Source organism: Vanellus vanellus (genome assembly GCF_965231255.1).
Source record: "Vanellus vanellus genome assembly, contig: HAP1_SCAFFOLD_125, whole genome shotgun sequence".
In the NCBI taxonomy this organism is placed as follows: domain Eukaryota; kingdom Metazoa; phylum Chordata; class Aves; order Charadriiformes; family Charadriidae; genus Vanellus; species Vanellus vanellus.
Genome location: NW_028127759.1, coordinates 457288 through 476547, shown reverse-complemented (window position 1 = coordinate 476547; position 19260 = coordinate 457288). Strand labels below are relative to the sequence as shown.

Below are 19260 nucleotides of genomic sequence, written 5' to 3'. Positions count from 1 at the left end.
AATGAACATTCTCTTTCATTCCACAGAAATAGGCACCTCGATGCGGCAACTCACCTCTCTAATCAAAGGAGATTCTTCAAAGAAGAGCAGTTTGGCCCTCTCAAAGAACCTTTTCTTGCCCTTTTGCCAGGAATAGTGCCCTAAACCAAGTCGGAATTCAGTCAAATGGGGGAAAACCTCCATGTTGTCTCTGGCAGTGACTTCTTCCCACTTCATTTTCACAAAAAACACAGAAACGCATGCCCTTCCCCAGGTTCCCTTCCAGCCACATGGGGAAAAGAAGGTCCTACAGCACCTCATGGAGAAAGAGGAATAGGACAACCAGACCTCACCAGTGGTGTTCCTCCTGCTGGGATTGAGTAACGTCCCCAAGCTTCAGGTGCCTCTCTTCATCCTCTCTCTCATGATCTACACGGTGACCATGTTTGGCAACATCCTCGTTGTTGTGCTGGTGGTGGCACATCGGCATCTTCACACTCCCATGTACTTCTTCCTGGGGAATTTATCCAGTGTAGAAATCTGCTATACCTCCACTATCCTGCCCAGGCTGCTGGCCAGCTTCCTAACCAGGGACAGAACCATTTCTGCTCAAGGCTGCATGACGCAGTTCTTTTTCTTTGGCTGTTTTGCAGGTGCTGAGTGCTACCTGCTGGCCACCATGTCCTATGATCGGTACTTGGCCATATGTCAACCCCTACTCTATGCAAGCCTCATGAACTGGAAGCTCTGTCTCCAGCTGGCGGCTGGGTCCTGGCTAGCAGGATTACTGATGTCTACCATAGTCACTGGACAATTTTCCAAGTTACCCTTCTGTGGTCCCAATGCAATTGATCACTTCTTCTGAGAGTTTGCCCCGTTGCTAGAGCTCGCCTGCAGTGACACCACCGTGCTTAGACTGGTGACTTTCATAATCTGTTTTCTGGATGTAGTCGTCCCGTTTGTAGTCACTTTGGTATCCTACATCTGCATCATAGCTGCGATCCTGAGGATCCCCACCACCATGGGGAGGCAGAAGGCCTTCTCCACCTGCTCCTCTCACCTCATGGTGGTCACTGTTTTCTATGGCACCCTCGTCGTTGTCTATATGATACCCAGGACAGCCTCACTGAGGCAGCTCAATCAAGTGCTCTCCTTTTTCTACACCATCCTCACGCCCATGGTCAATCCTCTCCTCTACAGCCTGCGGAACAGGGAGGTCAAGGGGGCTCTAGGAAATGCACTCAGAAAAACTGTGGCCTGCGTCGAGAGCTCATACTAGTTGAGATCCACCAGGAAGACACAGGTTGTGGGTCTCCTTTGACCAAGCATGGACAATTCGTAAGTGCATATTTTGTGTCCCAGGTCCATCTTTAGAAGTGCAGAATCTGTGGACTGGTTGTGGAATGAGAAGTGGGAGAGGGGAATTTGTGTCTTAAAGAAATACAGGTCTGGTGTTGAAGAGTGTCAAATCTTCCCTGGCTTGCTTCCTTCTTTAAAGTAAACACGACTGCGATCCTTCAGGTGGGAGCTGTGAAATGCCACACCTGCCCAGGAGTGGGAGAAAACTTACGCTAAACATGCTGTTTCCTCTTCCGTTACCCAGCCAAGCTGAGGGCTGCCATTCTTGCATGCCTGGGACTCCTCAGGGCACCTCCCTATTGGCAGTGAGAAGTGGGCAGCTGAATCAAGCCCCGCTAGTGGACACGTCTAAATTCCAGTAGATGCATGCCAGCCCTCGTGTTCTCTGGGCTTCCTAGCAGAGGACAACTGTGAAAGCTAGTCTGACAGGGTCACCCCCCCGAAAAGAAAAACCAAGATCCATCTTCAGAAGACAGGCAAACAAGCTGGGTCTTGGCTTCCCAATGTTTTAACACAGCAATCATCACTTTCCCCCTTCTTTCCTTCTCCTAATCTGCCTCCCCCTCTCCAACCCTCCTCTCCCAATGTCATTACTTTTTTGTTTCCCACTGGCTGACTGAGGTATGGCAAACTCAGTCCTCCTGTTTTCTTCTTTCTTGCACAAGAGAACAAGGTCAGCTCCTGAGGCATGACTGAGTACACACACCCCCAGCAGCGGGCATGCCCCATTTCCTGCCCTGAGGCACGCACACAAGATGGAAATGTCTCCATCATCCCTGATTTGCGCAAGGGCCTTCGGCCCTGACATACTGCCACAACACACTTATTCCTCCTCCAAGCACAGACAAAAATTCCTTCCCACTTCCAGGCTCAAATCACAGTTGCAAGAATTTGCTGCCCTTCAGAAGAGGCCTTGAGCTTCTTGGATCTTCTTGGTGCTCATGGCAATGTTCTTGGCTGCCTCCAGGGTTGATGGGCTTCTTGTCTATAGCAAGGACATTATGACAAACTTTTAGGAAATGTTTGCTTTTCTGTCATTCCGACATGTAGAAAGAGTAGACATAGAAAAGAGTGAAATACACGGAAATGGATGCTGAGTTTAGGGACAGTAAGAACCAGGTGAGACACCCCCATAGCTGTGGCTTCCTGGCAAGAAGCCCATCCTGCAAAGGGTATCCAGCCTCTGCCGCTCTGGAGTGGGGAATCAGCAGTGTCCATGCCACCTGGGGACACAAACAGTGCCTTTTGAAAGACCACCCTTCCTCTGAACTGCTTTGGATTTGTTCTTGAGGATGGGGTATCACGGCTCACGCTGCAAATACTGATTTCAGTGGCACTGCCCAGAGCGGCTGTCCAAGATGCAAACTGCTGCATTTAGATTTAGGCAGATTAATGTTTGTGGGTGGCTTTGGATTGTTTTTTTGTGATTGGTGGGGCTTTTGTTTGTTTAGTTTTGGGGGAGGGTGTTACTTTTTTAGATACTGATAGGGAACTCACACAACCGCCTGAAGGATTGTGTGAGGGTTACTGACAGAAGGCCCCGCATTTCTTGCATCTCAAGGCATGAGATGCCAGAGGCCAAGGGAAAGATGGTTTGGGCACTACCTTGGGATTTGGCGAACAGATACTCGCTCCCCTCTCGCAACACCCTGCTCTTCTCAGTGAGGGCTGTGAGAAACTCTGCCAACCAGGTCTGAACTCACATTCGTCTCAAGTAACTTATGTCTAACTGCAGCCAATGTGGTCCAGCCAGCTCAGGATTTGAGTTTCCATTGGAGGACAAATCATTTCAATTCACACTTCTTTTCCATCTTCACTCTGACACTGAATGTTGTGTGACACAACTGTCCTGGCTCTCCGGGCAGGATGGGCAAAAGTTTGATACCTGAACAGGAACTTTTGCCCTTGCTGGAAATAGGAACGCAGCAGGCTCGAGCCAAGAGACCCAAGAAACAAAACTTCCCATAGGGACAACTAATGAAAACGTGCCACAGGCTGTGGGACCTTCTCTTTACTGACAGAGAATTAGTGAGTCTAGAAAATACAGCTTCACCTATTTTTCCCTTTCTTGTAACTTGGTTCTCAGAATTTATGTAGAATAGAATCATGGAATCATAGAATCATGGAATCGTAGAATCATAAAATCATGGAATCGTTTAGGTTGGAAGGGACCTTTAGGATCATCAACTCCAACTGTTAACCAAGTCCACCACTAAACCATGTCCCTCAGCACCACCCCTACATGTCTTTTCAATACCTCCAGGGATGGTGACTCAACCCCTTCCCGGGTAGCCTGGTCCGATGCTTGATAACCCTCTCAGTCAAGACGTTTTTCCTAACGTCTAATCTAAATCTCCCCCAGTGCAACTCAAGCCCAATTCCTCTTGTCATATCGCTTGCTACTTGGTAGAAGAGACCAAGCCCCACCTCTCTACAACCTCCTTTCAGGTAGTTGTAGAGAGCAATAAGGTCTCCCCTCAGCCTGCTTTTCTCCAGGTTAAAAACCCCCAGTTCCTTCAGAAACTTTGAATCTGCTTTGCCACTTTGAAACTGTCTCTGAAAAACTAGCTCAGGATACGTTTTTTATATTTGATTGAGCCCCAATTAATGTGCTGCATTTAAGTGAGTTTCCATATCTGGAGCAGCTTTGCACAATGTCTGCTCAAAGAGGAGAAATAGCTCAGCCTGCAGTTGGAAATGGGTGAAGCTGGGGGCAATAAATGTGTTGCTTCAGATAATATTTGGTACGCATAAAATACAAAAAGGTTGTGAAGGTGAATGGGCATGAAAGAAACGGAAAACTGGTCACCCAGTGGAGCTCTGCAAGAGGAGGAGCTGTACATAACATGAGGCCATATAAGTGGGATCAGCATGAAGAGAAGACAACTTTTGTAGGGAAGATGTTGCAAGGGAGTACCTTGACTTCACCCAACTGCAAAACTGAGTTTGGGCATAGGGCAGAAGTGACGGACAGAGTTGTCCTGGGTTAAAAGACCTTCTCTGAGAGAAGGCTTGTGGGATTTTAGTTGGAGAGATTTGAGGCAGTCCTTTCAAGATCTAAGGTGGCTGAGGTTTGGAAAGAAGGAAGAATCAGAATGCATCTGAAGGATAGTTTGGAATTAGTTGTACTATCTTTTCTCTCTCTTATAATGTAAAGATTACAATAGTGTCCTTAAGTCATCCATGCTCCATATCTTTGTTCCCTCCTTTTATGAAGAGAGGGAGGTAGAATAGGGGAGTAGTTTCTCAGGCCGACGGACAGATCCCAGGTTAGTGAAAGGGCACAAAGGCAGGCAAATCGGTGATCACACCAGAAGATTACCTGCGTTTCCATTCTCAGAAGTCCGAGCTGTGCAGCAGAGAGCTCAGAGCTGCCTTCATCTGCCCCGCATTCCAGCATGGAAAATGAAACTAATCTAGTCCAAAGGTTGGGTTTGATTCTCTTCACATCCTAAAGCACCACATGGGGCCGGAGACAGGCAGGACACCGAAAAAGGAATCACACTTCCCTGGACAAAATCTTAGGTGCTTGTGGGAATCTCAGGAGGCATGGCATACCGATTTCTGGGTTCAACGAGCTGGTCAAATGCCTTGTCCCCGTGTCTGTAACGGTGTCTTTGATGTGTGGCTCTCGTGTGCAGAGTCTGCACAGGGACGCTGCTGTTTCTTGAGCAACCTGCTCAGCCTCAGAACTAGCCCTGCTTGGAACTAAAGGTTGAAGTAGAGACCCACTGATCACAGGACAGTTCCACCCTGAATTGTCCCATGAGCATCTGCTGTAGCCACCCTCACATCCAGGCTCAGGGAAGGGCTGTAGGGAAAGGGTCTGTTGGGGTCTCTGGTCCAGCCTCCCACCAAAGGGTGGGAAATCGCCAACCTCAGACTCTGGTCAGCTGTGACTGTGGAGCTGAAACCTGAAAACCTCCAAACATGGAGATCAAAGATCCTCTGGGAGGGTCCCGCTGCGGTGCAACACCACCCTCCTACTCAGTTTTCACTCTTATGTCCTCCAGGTCATTATAAACATTTCAAACAGGGCATATTACGATATCGACCCCTGCAGAACCCTACTGGAGAGATACCTCCAGGCACAGTACCATGCAGGAACCACGTGCCTCCAAGCCCAGCAGTTCAGCTGTTTTTTTACCCACTTGCTTATCTACCCATGCAGATTCTACTGTCCTCAGTTAGAAACAAGGTGGGGGTGATGCTGAATGCCCTTCTGACTTCCCAGTAAAAGTTACCGCTCTCTCTGCCCAGCAATCCTGTCCTTTCAGCACAGAAAGCAAAGAGGATGGCCAGGTGCGATCTGCTTTGGGTAAATCCCGTCACCTTCTGTTTCAAACACACAGAAGAAGTCCCTGAGTGGACATGCTCTGGGGCACAGCCTTCAGCTCCCCTGCTAATTCTTTGGGGCATGCACGTTTTGGGCGCTGCCAGTGAGCAGACAATTCCACCAGTCTCCGTGATCTTCCAAAGACAAAGCAGAGTGACCACTGTGACACTGGCTGCCCTCTCAGCTCCCTCAGTTTCCACCTCTCCTGTCCATAGACTGGTAAGGATTGTGTTTGCTCGAGGACTTGACCCCAGCCGTTGCTGGTGGTTCTCCTGCAGGTTCCATCCTTGAGCCCGAGGCCTGGGAGACCTTGCTGGGGCAGACTGAGGCGAAGAGGACATGGAGTATTTCAGATCTATCAGCACCTGTTCTTATGAAACTCAGCAGTGGCCACACAGTGGCTTTGTTTCTCCTTGAACTCTTCCTGAAGGAGTAAACACTCATTCTGGTGCCCTTGAATTGCTTTTCAGGGTTAGATTGAATTGCCATCTGGACTGCAGCTAAGCTTGAGTCCTTGAAGACCAGCTGGACTGAGCTCTTGCACAATGTCACAGCTCTGTCTACCACAGGAACGGCTCCAGCTCGTCCTGTCTGTGCCCCTGGCTGAGATCATTGCTGCACGTTTGGGCTGAAGCCCCCCCAGCTGTGGCACCAGGCAAGCGGTGACTTGCCATAAGGAATCCTGGTACCAAGAGTCCAAGACAGTGTGTGTGCTACTGATGGGACAAGAAGAGGGGGTACTCGTGCCCAGCTCTTCTTCAGCTGGGAGAAATGACACAGATGGAAGTAAGTGTCTCTGCACAGCTGAGGGAGGGAACATCAGAGATTGCATCAGCCTTTTTCACAGGTGGTTCCCCTGGAGCCCCAGGGACACCTCCAAGGAGGAGCCCAGAGGGGACAGAGAGAGTGGCACTGTGGGCTGGTCCTCTGCTGCTGAGCTGGGCCAGGCTGCTGGGCCGGAGGGAGCTCCTGGCAAGTGGGCAGCGCTGCAGAAAGACAGCTCTGCCCAGGAGCAGGGCTGGGGGCACTGCCTGCAGGCAGAGAGGGGAGACCTGCGAGGCAGAGAGAGCTTAAAGGCAGTTGGGAGTGGGGGGTGCTGAGAGCTCACTGGGGCAGAAATATTCACCAGCTTCTGCGTGGTAAGTCTTGGGGTGCCGGGCAATGCAGCTCCAGTTCCTGGAGGGATCTCCTCAAGCTGGTCCATCTGAGAGCTGCTGGGCTCTGTCAGGAGGACTCTCTCAGTTTCAGTGCTGTAGAGGAGGAGGATGTGCTCCAGAGCAGGGCTTCCCTGCTGCCCAGTGAGAGGGACAGGGCCCGAGGGCTGCCTTCTGCTGGGGATGGTTGTGGAAGTGTGCGTAGGGGTGTGCAGGCAGGGGTGGGCAGGGCTGTCCTTGCCATCAGGGTCCCTGCACCCCAGGGGCTGTGTGCCGGGGCAGGGACTCTGCCAGGGTCAGCTCTCCGCCTGCCCGGGGAGCTCCCACGGCGCTTCTGTGGGGAGAAGCAGTGGGTGGAAGGAGTGACTGCCAGCAAGGCAGATGCCTTCTGTTGCTGAGATGGACCTGTGTGGGTCAGGGCTGCTCCAGATCCCCATCACCCCAAGGACATTTGCAGAGGGCCCTTTTGAAGAAGGACATCGAGGCACCTTTCCCCTGAAAGAGAACAAGTCTGTGCTGTGGGATTTCTCCTCTCAGCTGGTGGGTGGGCAGTGGGTGGTGGGAATGGATTTCTCCTTTACGAAGAAGGCACAGAGACCCCCGTTCTCAATAGCACTTCCCTGAACCCCTCCTGAGCCCCCGCACAGCCAGAGATGCCCCCGGGCAGCGCTGTGCTGCCAGGAGGGGTCTGCAGGGCAGAGCTGAGCACACAGCGGGTGGGATGGGCTCTGGGGCACTGGCAGGGAGGAGACCCGGGGGCAGAGAAGCAGCTCCAGGCAGGGGCAGCTCCTGGCAGCCCAGACACAGGCAGGGACAGAGAGGGAGCTGCTGCCAGAAGTGCCCAGGCAGGGGGGATCCTGGCACCTCCGGCCACCCCCTGACCTTCAGACAACTTCTCGGCAGGAAGCCTCTGCTCTCCTCTCACACCCGCCCCACAGCCAGTGGGTCCAGAGCCTGAGATGCCTTCTCGGCAGCTGCACCTGCAGTCAAGGAGATGTGTGTGTGTCCTACAAGTGATGCACAACATAAAAGCAAGTGCCCTGCAGTGTCTCTGTCTGAAGACACTGTCAATGAGGAGAAGGCTTCACTGCACGCCTGTCTGACTCCCTCTCCTTGCTTCCTTTTTTCAGAGCACAGACGTGTTTCTCCTTGTTTCCCCACCCCTCTATTGAACTCTGCATCTCAGGAGTTGGGGAGGGGGTGCGGGTCAGCTTCTCTTCTGCCTCTGACTCTGCCTCTGACTCGTGCCCCAGAGGTGCCCTCATGGAAAGTTGGTGTCGAGGCAGTATTGTACCCGATAAGGTAGAGTGTCACTGAGTTTGTGGGGTTGGGAATGAGCTGGATCATTTCTCATTCAGCTGTGGGAGGGGGATTTCTGTGAGGAATGGCATTGGGATTTCCTCAGAAAAGTCTCTCCCAGTTTGTCACTGCCTTTTCCTCCTTGGACAGGTCCCCCTGCCCAGAGGCAGCAAATGTCCAACAGCAGCTCCATCACCCAATTCATCCTCCTGGCATTGGCAGACACACGGGAGCTGCAGCTCTTGACCTTCGGGCTCTTCCTGGGCATCTACCTGGCTGCCCTCCTGGGAAACGGCCTCATCATCACCGCCATCACCTGCGACCACCGCCTCCACACCCCCATGTACTTCTTCCTCCTCAACCTCTCTGTTCTTGACCTGGGCTCCATCTCTACCACTCTCCCCAAAGCCATGGCCAACTCCCTCTGGAACACCAGGGCCATCTCCTATGCAGGATGTGCTGTCCAGCTCTTTTTCTTTCTCATTTTTACTTCAGCTGAGTATTCTCTCCTCACCATCATGGCCTATGACCGCTACGTTGCCATCTGCCATCCCCTGCACTACGGGACCCTCCTGGGCAGCAGAGCTTGTGTCCACATGGCAGCAGCTGCCTGGGCCAGTGGGTTTCTCAATTCTTTCCTGCACACGGCCAATACATTTTCACTGTCCCTCTGCCAGGGCAATGCCGTGGACCAGTTCTTCTGTGAAGTCCCCCACATCCTCAAGCTCTCCTGCTCACACTCATACCTCAGGGAAGTTGGGCTGATTGTGGTTAGTGCCTGTTTAGCATTTGTGTGTTTTGTTTTCATTCTGCTGTCCTATGTGCAGATCCTGAGGGCGGTGCTGAGGATCCCCTCTGAGCAGGGACGGCACAAAGCCTTTTCCACGTGCCTCCCTCACCTGGCCGTGGTCTCCCTCTTTATCACCACTGGAGTGTTTGCACATCTGAAGCCCCCCTCCATCTCCTCCCCATCTCTGGACCTGGTGGTGGCAGTGTTGTACTCGGTGGTGCCTCCAGCAGTGAACCCCTTCATCTACAGCATGAGGAACCAGGAGCTCAAGGATGCCCTACACAAACAGGCCCAATGGACGCTGTTTCACCGACAATAACCTACCGCCTCTTCTCCGCACATTGCCCAGAGTTTATCTTAGACCACGAGCCTGAATTTTTCTCTTGTCATAATCCTGCTTATTGATATTTTTCTGGGTTTATACTACTTTTTTTGAGGCTTGATCCTACTGGGTCTGACCCTTGCACAACACTGAGTCAGATGTAGCTGGTCAGATAACAGCTCTTAAATGAAATGGGATGTCCCAGGTAGAATAGGGAGAAAAGGGAGAAACAGAAAAAAAAGACATGGGCTGAGATAAATATTGTTTAAAAGAACAGTAACAGAAAAGATATTATTACTACTACTACTAATAATAATAATAAAATATTGTGATGCAACACAAATTGCTGACACTTCCCAATGATTAACTCCCCAGCCTGTCCGGAGATGTGATCACCGATCCCTGCCCCCCTGCTAACTCCCATTTATATACTGAGCATGACATCTATGGGATGGAATATTCCTTTGGCCAGCTTGTCTTGTCTGTGGCCCCCCACCTTCCACAGGAAGTTGAAAAAGTCCGTGACAATATAAGCATCACTCAGCAACAACTAAAACAATATGAGTTAGCAATGTTATTCTCATAGTCAATCCAAAACACAACAGCTACCAGGAAGAATATGAACTCTATCCCAGGCAAAACCAGGACAGCATCCGCCCCTTATTCTATACCATCTACCTCATGCCCAGGTCTTACACTTTTCCATAAATCACCACCAGTTTCCTGTCTTTGATATATTTATATATGCACACAGATATCATTCCCTTAGTCCATGGGCCATCCCACTGAAATGTCCCTTGAGTTCATTTAGTCCATGACTTTGGGCTCCATCTGTTGTAACTGTCTTTCCTGGCAGGAGACGTGGTGTGTGGTGTTGAATTGTTGCGGGCTGCATCTGGAGCTCGCAGCTGGTGTAGCCGGCATGGCCCATGCCCATCATCTGTGGGTTGAAGATGTCGATCTCAAGACAATTCCCGGGTGCCAGTTGCTGCAGCCACTTCTGGTTCCATCACTTCTGCACTTTGCTCAGTTTCATCAAAGTTCATTCTTCATTAATTTAGGTCACTTTCACTGCAATGCCATAGATAGAGCATATAGCAACCGTATCAGTGATGACATATAGTGGTAATTTAGCAATAAATATCATATCATTTGATTCATTGGCCATTCTCACCAAAATCAAATCCCCTTGAGGAACACATCGATCATCCCCATCCTCCCGCATCACCCACCAAGTGCACTCAGGGACTTAAAAAAAAGCAATCCCACAGATAGTATTGCCTTTGCCTGTGTCAGGAATAACCCAGACTCTCTTCCCAAACATATTCAGATCCTCAAATGTTCCCTAACCAGGTGGCCTTTGCCAAATGTGTATCCTGACTTTTGAAGGTCCCACCACCCATGGCTCTCAGTGTAGTTTATAGCAATCCGTTGTATTGTTTCATTTTCCCAGAGGCTCGTGCATGGTAGGGGATGTGATACACCCGCCCAATGCCATGCTCTTTGGCCCAGGTGTCTATGAGGCTGTTTGGAAATGAGTCCCACTGTCTGACTCAATTCTCTCTGGGGTGCCATGTCGCCATCAGACTTGCTTTTCAAGGGCCAGGATAGTTGTTCAGGGCGGTGGCATGGGGCAGAGGGTGTGTTTCCAGCCATCCGGTGTTTGCTTCCACCATTGTGAGCACGTGGCGCTTGCCTTGGCGGGTTTGAGGGAGTGTGATAGAACCAATCTGCCAGGCCTCCCCATATTGATATTTCAGCCAACGTCCTCCATATCAAAGAAGCTTTAACCGCTTGGCTTGCTTAAATGCAGCACACGTTTCACATTCGTGGATAACCTGTGCAATAGTGAACGTGGTCAAGTCCACCCCCTGGTCACGAGCCCATCTATATGTCGCAGCTCTTCCTTGATGGCTTGAGGCGTCATGGGCCCACCAAGCTATGAATAGTTCACCCTTATGTTGTCAGTCCATGTCCACCTGAGCCATTTCAATCTTAGCAGCCTGATCCACCTGCTGGTTGTTTTGATGTTCCTCAGTGGCCTGACCCTTGGGTACGTGGTCATCTACATGATGTACTTTCACAACCAGATTCTCTATCTGGGCAGCAATGTCTTGCCACAGTTCAACAGCCCAGATGGGTCTATCTCTGCACTGCCAGGTGCTCTGCTCCCACAGAGCATTTGCCACCACCCATGAATCAATATGGAGGTAAAGCACCAGCTGCACGGGGGCTCACAGCCGGTCCCGGGTCACCCCTGCGCCTGTGATTTCACTTTGGGGCACATTCCAGAGCCACCAGACAGGCAGGGGTTGGGAGACGGTGTTGGAGGGAGGGCACGGACAAAGCGCTGTAGCACCTCCAGGAGAAGCACCTTCCACTGCCACAGGCTGTGACGTGGGCGATAGCTTGGCTCCCAGCAACACTCATCCTCACCCAGGGAGAGGAAGATGAGCGCTGTGCTTTGCACCATCTTTAGTGAGCTTTGTCTGGAGGAGAGACTCTGCGATGTGGTTATCAGCGTGGGTGGCATTGAGTTCAGTGATGAGAAGAACATCCTCTGTAGCTACAGTCAATACTTCAGGTCAGTGCTTGGAACAAGATGGGATGGGGACACACAGCATTTCCCAGGCTGTGTCACGCTGCCTTAGTGTCTCTCCAGTGCTTCCCTCGGCACTGAACCTCTTTTCCAGCACTTCCCCACAGTCCTGGTGCCTCCCTGGACACCGGAATTCATCCCCAACCCAAGATCTCACAGCAGCGCTGGAAGCGGTGTCTGACGAACCCCCCGATGCGGTGCAGGGCTGGAGCATGGCCAGCCGGGCTTGTCTGCTGTGCGGCGGGAGGTGTTCCTTCCCCACACAGCGCCATTCTCTGGTGGTCTTGTTGAAGCAATGGGGGCACTGGCCTTGTGGTTCTCTGTGCACAGCCGGAGGCGGTGACTCCTTGTTAAAACAACCGGCTCGTAACACATGAATTAATAAACCACACGGCCTCCCAGCGTGGCTACTGCGTGTGCCCAAATTGGTGCCCCAGGAAGGAGGCACAGGGGATAATAGGGTCTGGGTTTAATGCAGCAAAGCTGCTTTTTCCCCCAGCACTGCTTTGCTTTTTTCAGTGTTTTGTTTTCCACCCACTGGAGCAATGCTGGGAACGTTGTCTATAAAATCCCCGTCACTTCACCTGAAATGATGCGGCTCATTACCAAGTACGCCTACACCGGCACAGTACCGGTCAAGGCCATCAACGTTGAACGTTTGCTGATAGCGGCCGACCAGTTCAACATCATGGGCATCGTCAGACTGTGCTGTGAGTTCTTAAAGTCCCAGCTGTGCTTGGAGAACTGCGTCGGCATCTGGAGATTCACCGAGTATTACTACTGCCTTTATTATTGACTTTATTATTGACCTGCGGGAAGCAGCCCAGGCGTTCATCCCTCATCACTTGGAAAGGGTGACCAGGGTGTCGAGAGAGTTTCTGGAGCTCTCCGTCAATGAGCTCCAGTGCGTCCTGCAGAAGGAGGAGCTCCGTGGGAAAGAAGACGCCGTGTTCAAAGCCGTTCTGCAATGGATGGCTCACGACCCGCAGAACAGGAGGCAGCAGGTTGCAGTCTTGCTGGGCAAGGAAGAGTGGAAGGGGGGACAGAGGCCATTTATTTAAAACAAAGAAAGTCTAGGTTATTCTTACCTTAGAAAAACTAAACTCAGCATTTTTGACAGTAAGGACTTTGCTTGAAACTTTTGAAATCCTGCCTTCACAAGGGTATAAATTTGTAGTTCATATTCACTGTACATACACGCCACTCACCCAAATCCCATTGCTTGTTAGCACGCGCATGGTTTCCGAAGGCACACACACTGACACTGACACTATGGAAATGATCAGGTATGTGTTGTCTATGAGTGCCCAGGCCACAGTTGTGTGAGGCATTGCACAAGCATCGGAAATCCTTGCCCAAAAGAGTTTGCAAACCACCCATTCCTTTCGACTGGGCTCGAAATGGGGACCATCTTGCATAGGGGAGGATGGCACATCGCTCTCATGTTCTTGAGGCAGTCCTATTCGAGTCATGGTTTCAGTCAGAGTCCTTCCTGAACGATCATTGCCTGGGAGGACAGCACCATAAAGGCAGTCAAGTGCCTTCTGGGCCACCTCTGGGGACAATTCTCGGCCTTCGAGGATAACATCATGAAAACTTTCCAACTGCCCATGCTGACCCAGGAGAGAGACTGGAACACAAAGTATGGAATTACAAGAGTGATTCTCTGTTCATGAGCACGAGTGGTCCCAGTCAAATTGGGACACCCGAAATGCATTTTCACACATGGTTCTTATACCTTTAGAGCATTCAGGTACAACACAATTTGAGTGATCGCTACGTAACACGCACACACAGGCTGCTGTTTGGCAAAGCAACTCTCATGCTGTGGCATCATCATCCACCTGCTGCTCTCCTAATGGAGACGTCCCTGGAGTTGGTCTTGCTGCAGTTCCTTATCTCTGATGCCAGATCAGGGGAGGGTTTCACAGGGGTGTCAGAGGGGCTGGGAGGCTGGCGTCATCCGGGCAGTGCTGGAGTATCCTTTCTTCTTCAGGCTGGGGGCTGTCTTCTCCTCCCGACAATGAGCTGGGTCCTGTAGTCATGCTGACTGAACCATGGCTATGCAGTACGCAATAGAAACGCTGTATATCTTAAGAAAGTTCATACAATTTCGTACTCTAAAGAGTAATTGTTACAATAGTTCGGGAATGAGATTTTCCTAACAGTCCCTCCTTTTCTTTCACCGTTAGGGTCACACTATACTCTTCATTATTTAAGTTGTAAGTCAAGTTCATAAGGTAATACACACCCATCTAATTAGAAAGCAAAACAAGAGAGTGAATACAACAACCCAAATCCTTTCAGTTCACAGTCCTGTTCCTAAGTCTGGGAGCCAAGAGGTTAGCCACCCAAAGAGATTTAGGGGAGATCCCTACCCTATTTTGTGTAATATTTTTAAATGAGTCTTTCTCTTGTTTCTCTCAGTTTTGTTTTTCTGGTCTTGACTGACATAAAAACCCCAGCAGCTCTTATTCAAGAACGCACCTACTCTGTCCTGTACTTCTAAAGGGTGCTCTAGAGCTAAGACTTTCTATATTACCATTTTTGATAAAAATTTGATTTCTTCCTCTAAGGCTGTCATACTGCCTGCCCTCATTCATGGCTTTTTCTAATTCTCTTGGCACATTCGCAGTAGCCCTTTCTAGTTTTGCAGACCCTCACTGTGGGATAAAATCTGATACGGACAGGTGGAACTCAGTGCCACATTATCAAAGATATTTGTGAAAGGCAGGTCCTGCTTGACTAACCTGATCTCCTTCTACAACGTGGTCACCTGCTCAGTGGATGAGGGAAAAACTGTGGATGTTGTCTATCTGGACTTTAGTAAAGCCTTTGACACTGTTTCCCACAGCATTCTCCTGGAGAAACTGGCTGCTCATGGCTCGGATGGGCACACGCTTTGCTGGGTAAAAAACTGTCTGGAAGGGCGTGCCCAGAGAGTGGTGGTGGTCGTAGTTAATTGCAGTTGGCGGGCGGTCAGGAGTGGTTGTCCCCCAGGGCTCAGTGCTGGGGCCAGTCCTGTTTAACGTCTTTATCAATGATCGGGATGAGGGGATGGAGCGCACCCTCAGTCAGTTTGCGGATGACACCAAGCTGGGTGGGAGTGTTGATCTGCCTGAGGGTAGGGAGGCTCTGTAGAGGGATTCGGACAGACTGGACCCATGGGCCAAGGCAGACTGTAGGAGTTTCAATGAGGCCAAGTGCTGCGTCTCACACTTTGGCCACAACAACCCCCGCCAATGCTACAGGCTTGGGAAGGAGTGTCTGGAAAGCTGCTCAGCAGAGAGGGACCTCTGTTGGTTGACAGTAGCTGAACGTGAGCCAGCAGTGTGCCCAGGTGGCCAAGGCGGCCACCATCATCCTGGCCTGTATCAGGACTAGTGTAGTCCTGATTTTCCCCCTGTACTGGGCACTGGGGAGGGCGCATCTGGAGTGCTGTGTTCAGTTTTTGGGCCCTCACCACAAGAAGGACATTGAGGCGCTGGAGCGTGTCCGGAGAAGGGCATCGAAACCGGTGAGGGGTCTGGAGCACATGTCTTATGAGGAGCAGCTGAGGGAACTGGGGTTGTTTAGCCTGGAGAAAAGGAGGTTGAGGGGAGACCTTATCGCTCTCTAAAATGATCTGAAAGGAGGTTGCAGAGAGGTGGGGGTCCACCTGTTCTGTCAGGTAACAGGTGTTAGAACAAGAGGAAATGGTTCAATTTGCACCAAGGAAAGTTTCAACTGGATATTAGGAATAATTTCTTTATTGAAAGGGTCATCAGGCATTGGAATGCGTTACTCAGGGCGGTGGTGGAGTCCCCATCCCTGGAGGTGTTTAAGGGTTGTGTAGATATAGTGCTGAGGGACATGGTTTAGTGATGGGCTTGTCTGTGTTAGGGTAATCATAGAATCATAGAATCATAGAATCAGTGAGGTTGGAAGGGACCTTTAAGATCATCAAGTCCAACCGTTAACCTACCCTGATAAAAACACCACCACTTCTAAACCATGTCCCTAAGCACCTCATCTACCCTTTTCTTAAACACCTCCAGGGATGGTGAATCCACCACCTCTCTGGGCAGCTTATTCCAATCTTTAATAACCCTTTCAGGGAAAAAATGCTTCCTAATATCCAATCTAAACCTGCTCTGACATAACTTGAACCCATTTCCTCTTGTCCTATCACTTGTCACCAGGGAGAAGAGGTCAGCTCCCATCTCTCTAAAACCTCCTTTCAGGTAGTTGTAGAGGGTGATAAGGTCTCCCCTCAGCCTCCTCTTCTCCAGGCTAAACAACCCCAGATCCCTCAGTCGTTCCTCATAAGGTTTGTCCTCCAGACCCTTCACCAGCTTTGTAGCCCTTCTCTGGACACGCTCCAACACCTCAATGTCCTTCTTGTAGTGAGGGGCCCAAAACTGAACACAGTACTCAAGGTGAGGCCTCACCAGTGCCGAGTACAGGGGGATGATGACTTCCCTAGTCCGGCTCACCACACTATTCCTGATGCAGGCCAGGATGGTGTTGGCCTTCTTGGCTGCCTGGGCACACTGCTGGCTCATGCTCAGCCGGCTGTCCACCAACACCCCCAGGTCCTTTTCTGCCAGGCAGCTTTCGAGCCACTCCGCCCCCAGTCTGTAGCGCTGCATGGGGCTGTTGTGACCCAAGTGCAGGACCCGACACTTGGCCTTGTTGAACCTCATACCATTGGCCTCAGCCCATCTGTCCAGCCTGTCCAGATCCTTCTGCAGAGCCAATCTACCCTCAAGCAGATCAACACGCCCCCCTAGTTTAGTGTCGTCTGCGAACTTACTGAGGGTGCATTCGATCCCCTCATCCAGATCACTGATAAAGATATTAAAGAGAACGGGCCCCAGCACCGATCCCTGGGGGACACCACTTGTCACTGGACACCAACTGGATTTAATTCCATTTACCACCACTCTCTGGACACGGCCATCCAGCCAGTTTTTTACCCAGCGAAGAGTACACCTATCCAGGCCATGAGCAGCCAGTTTCTCCAGGAGAATGCTATGGGAAACGGTGTCAAAAGCCTTGCAAAAATCCAGGTAGATAACATCCACAGCTTTTCCCTCCACCACTAAGTGGGTCACCTTGTCATAGAAGGAGATCAGGTTTGACAGGTTTTAATGATTGGACTATGTGATCTTACAGGTCTTCTCCAATATAGGAGTTTCTATGATACTGGGATTCTGTGATGATGGCCCTGGGGCAACCTCGCCGGGGTGTCCAGTGGGCACAGGCACAGCCCAGACCCTGCTCGTCTGGTCCATCATGTCTCTCGCAGGAGCCCGGCTGTGCCAGGACACTGCTGTGTGTCCCCACCCTGCACACTCCCACACTTCAGCTCTTCCCTGGGGTTTTCCTCTCTGGGGCACTTCCCATCCCCACCAGCCCAGACACTCCCTGAACCTGGCTATCTCCTCCCTCTCCCCAGCACAGACCAGCGGAGCAGCCCCATTGGGACTGGTCCCACAGCAGGATGTGCAGGCCAGTGAGGCTGTCCACCCAGCCGGCATGCTGAGGAGACCTCCACCCCAGGCAGCTTGCAGCCCCAGCTGCCAAATGTCCTCCCAGGATGGCATGAGAGAATTGGCCCAGGGCACCCTCAGGAAGGTCCTTTGGCCCCAGGGACAGGCAGCCTGCCCCGAGCTGCCCCACCGCAGGTAAGGGTTCCTCTTGCCATGGCTGCCCTGCACACACACAGTGCCCTGCTCTTCTCCCGCCACAGCCCATCTCCCCTCAGAGCCTTTTCCCGAGAGAGCTCATCCGTGCTGGCCTGGCCAGCCGTTCCTGCACCCCCTCCCCAGGCGTCCCACAGCCCCCGAGCTGGTGGTGCGGCTCTGCAGAGCCGGGGGCTGTGGTGCCCAGGGCCATGCTGGTCAGGCTGGGAGGCAGACCCAGCTCAGATGGCTCCTGCCCCCTCCACCTCAGCACACAGATGAGGCCCCTGCAGCTATAGAGAACATCTTGGAGAATGGGTCTCAGACAAACAAGTCAGTGCAGGGCCCTTTATTTTGTTTAAACACACAGAGAGAGCAGCTCCTTATTTACAGAAAGTCTCTGCCTAACACAAGACAGGCAGATGCTGACATAGAAAAAGGATAAAGGATGGCTCTGTTCTTTTGTTGACAGCATTCATACAACCATGAAATCCAAACACCAAAGACACAAAAGGAAAAACTCTTCCAAAGAGAGTCTGGGCCTGTAATGAGTTACATTAGGAGTGCTGTGCAGAACAAGATGGGCAGTTCATTGCTGCTTCTGAGAAGAAACCAGTCATCCATTTCCTTAGGGCATCCTTGAGCTCCTTGTTCCTCATGCTGTAGATGAGAGGGTTCACTGCTGGAGGCACCACTGAGTACAGGAATGACACCAACAGATTCAGGGATTTGGAGGAGATGGAGGGGGGCTTCAGGTTAGCAAACATGGCAGTACTGATAACGAGGGAGACCACGGCCAGGTGAGGGAGGCACGTGGAAAAGGCTTTGTGCCGTCCCTGCTCCGAGGGCATCCTCAACACAGCCCTCAAGATCTGCACATAGGAGACCAAAATGAAAACAAAACACCCAAAGGCCAAACAGGCGCTAACAACAAGAAGCCCAACTTCCCTGAGGTAAGCATCTGTGCAGGAGAGCCTGAGGATGTGGGGGATTTCACAGAAAAACTGGTGCAGGGCATTGCCCTGGCAGAGGGGGAGTGAAAATGTATTGGCTGTGTGCAGGAGAGAATTGAGAAACCCACTGCCCCAGGCAGCTGCTGCCATGCGGACACAAGCTCTGCTGCCCACGAGGGTCCCGTAGTGCAGGGGTTGGCAGATGGCAATGTAGCGGTCATAGGCCATGACTGTGAGAAAACTCTGCTGAAATGAAAAAGACAAACAGAAAGACTTGAGCAGCACATCCCCAGTAGGAGATGGCCCTGATGTTCCAGAGGGAAGTGGCCATGGCTTTGGGGAGAGTGGTGGAGATGGAGCCCAGGTCAAAGAGGGAGAGGCTGAAGAGGAAGAAGTACATGGGGGTGTGGAGGCGGTGGTCGCAGGCGATGACGGTGATGATGAGGCCGTTTCCCAGGAGGGCAGCCAGGTAGATGCCCAGGAAGAGCCAGAAGGTCAAGACCTGCAGCTCCCGTGTGTCTGCGAATGCCAGGAGGAGGAAGTGGGTGATGGAGCTGCTGTTGGACATCTGATCCCTTTGTTCATGAGGGTCTGCCAAAGGAGGAAAGCACACTCACAAGTTAGGGCTGCGCTGAGCAAGTCTCTTCACATTCCCTGTGTCCCATTCTCCTCTGTCCTTCCCAAACACACATTGCCTTCCTCCTTCCTTTTAGGACCTTTTGATTTCCCCAAGTTTTGAGCTCTGCTTTGTTCTGGCCAAACACGGCATGAGGAGGAGGTTTCTGCCCATGGGCTCAGGAGCA

At 51.4% G+C, this 19260-nt stretch overlaps 1 protein-coding gene and 2 pseudogenes across 3 annotated transcripts; 2 read left to right on the top strand and 1 right to left on the bottom strand.

The window, feature by feature from the left end:
• Window positions 1–325: 325 nt before the first annotated feature.
• On the top strand, window positions 326–1258 carry LOC309685040 (olfactory receptor 5AP2-like; annotated as a pseudogene). The gene has a single exon. The product of its transcript is annotated as an olfactory receptor 5AP2-like (transcript).
• A 7042-nt stretch (window positions 1259–8300) lies between these two features.
• LOC309685039 (olfactory receptor 14A16-like) lies at window positions 8301–9236 on the top strand (the record flags this gene model as incomplete). The annotated part of the gene is made up of 1 exon (XM_082500856.1): window positions 8301–9236. One exon carries the CDS (start codon window positions 8301–8303, stop codon window positions 9234–9236), a length of 936 nt encoding a protein of 311 aa, XP_082356982.1.
• Window positions 9237–18061: 8825 nt separating this feature from the next.
• Window positions 18062–19025, bottom strand: LOC309685037 (olfactory receptor 14C36-like; annotated as a pseudogene). The gene has a single exon. The product of its transcript is annotated as an olfactory receptor 14C36-like (transcript).
• Window positions 19026–19260: the final 235 nt, after the last annotated feature.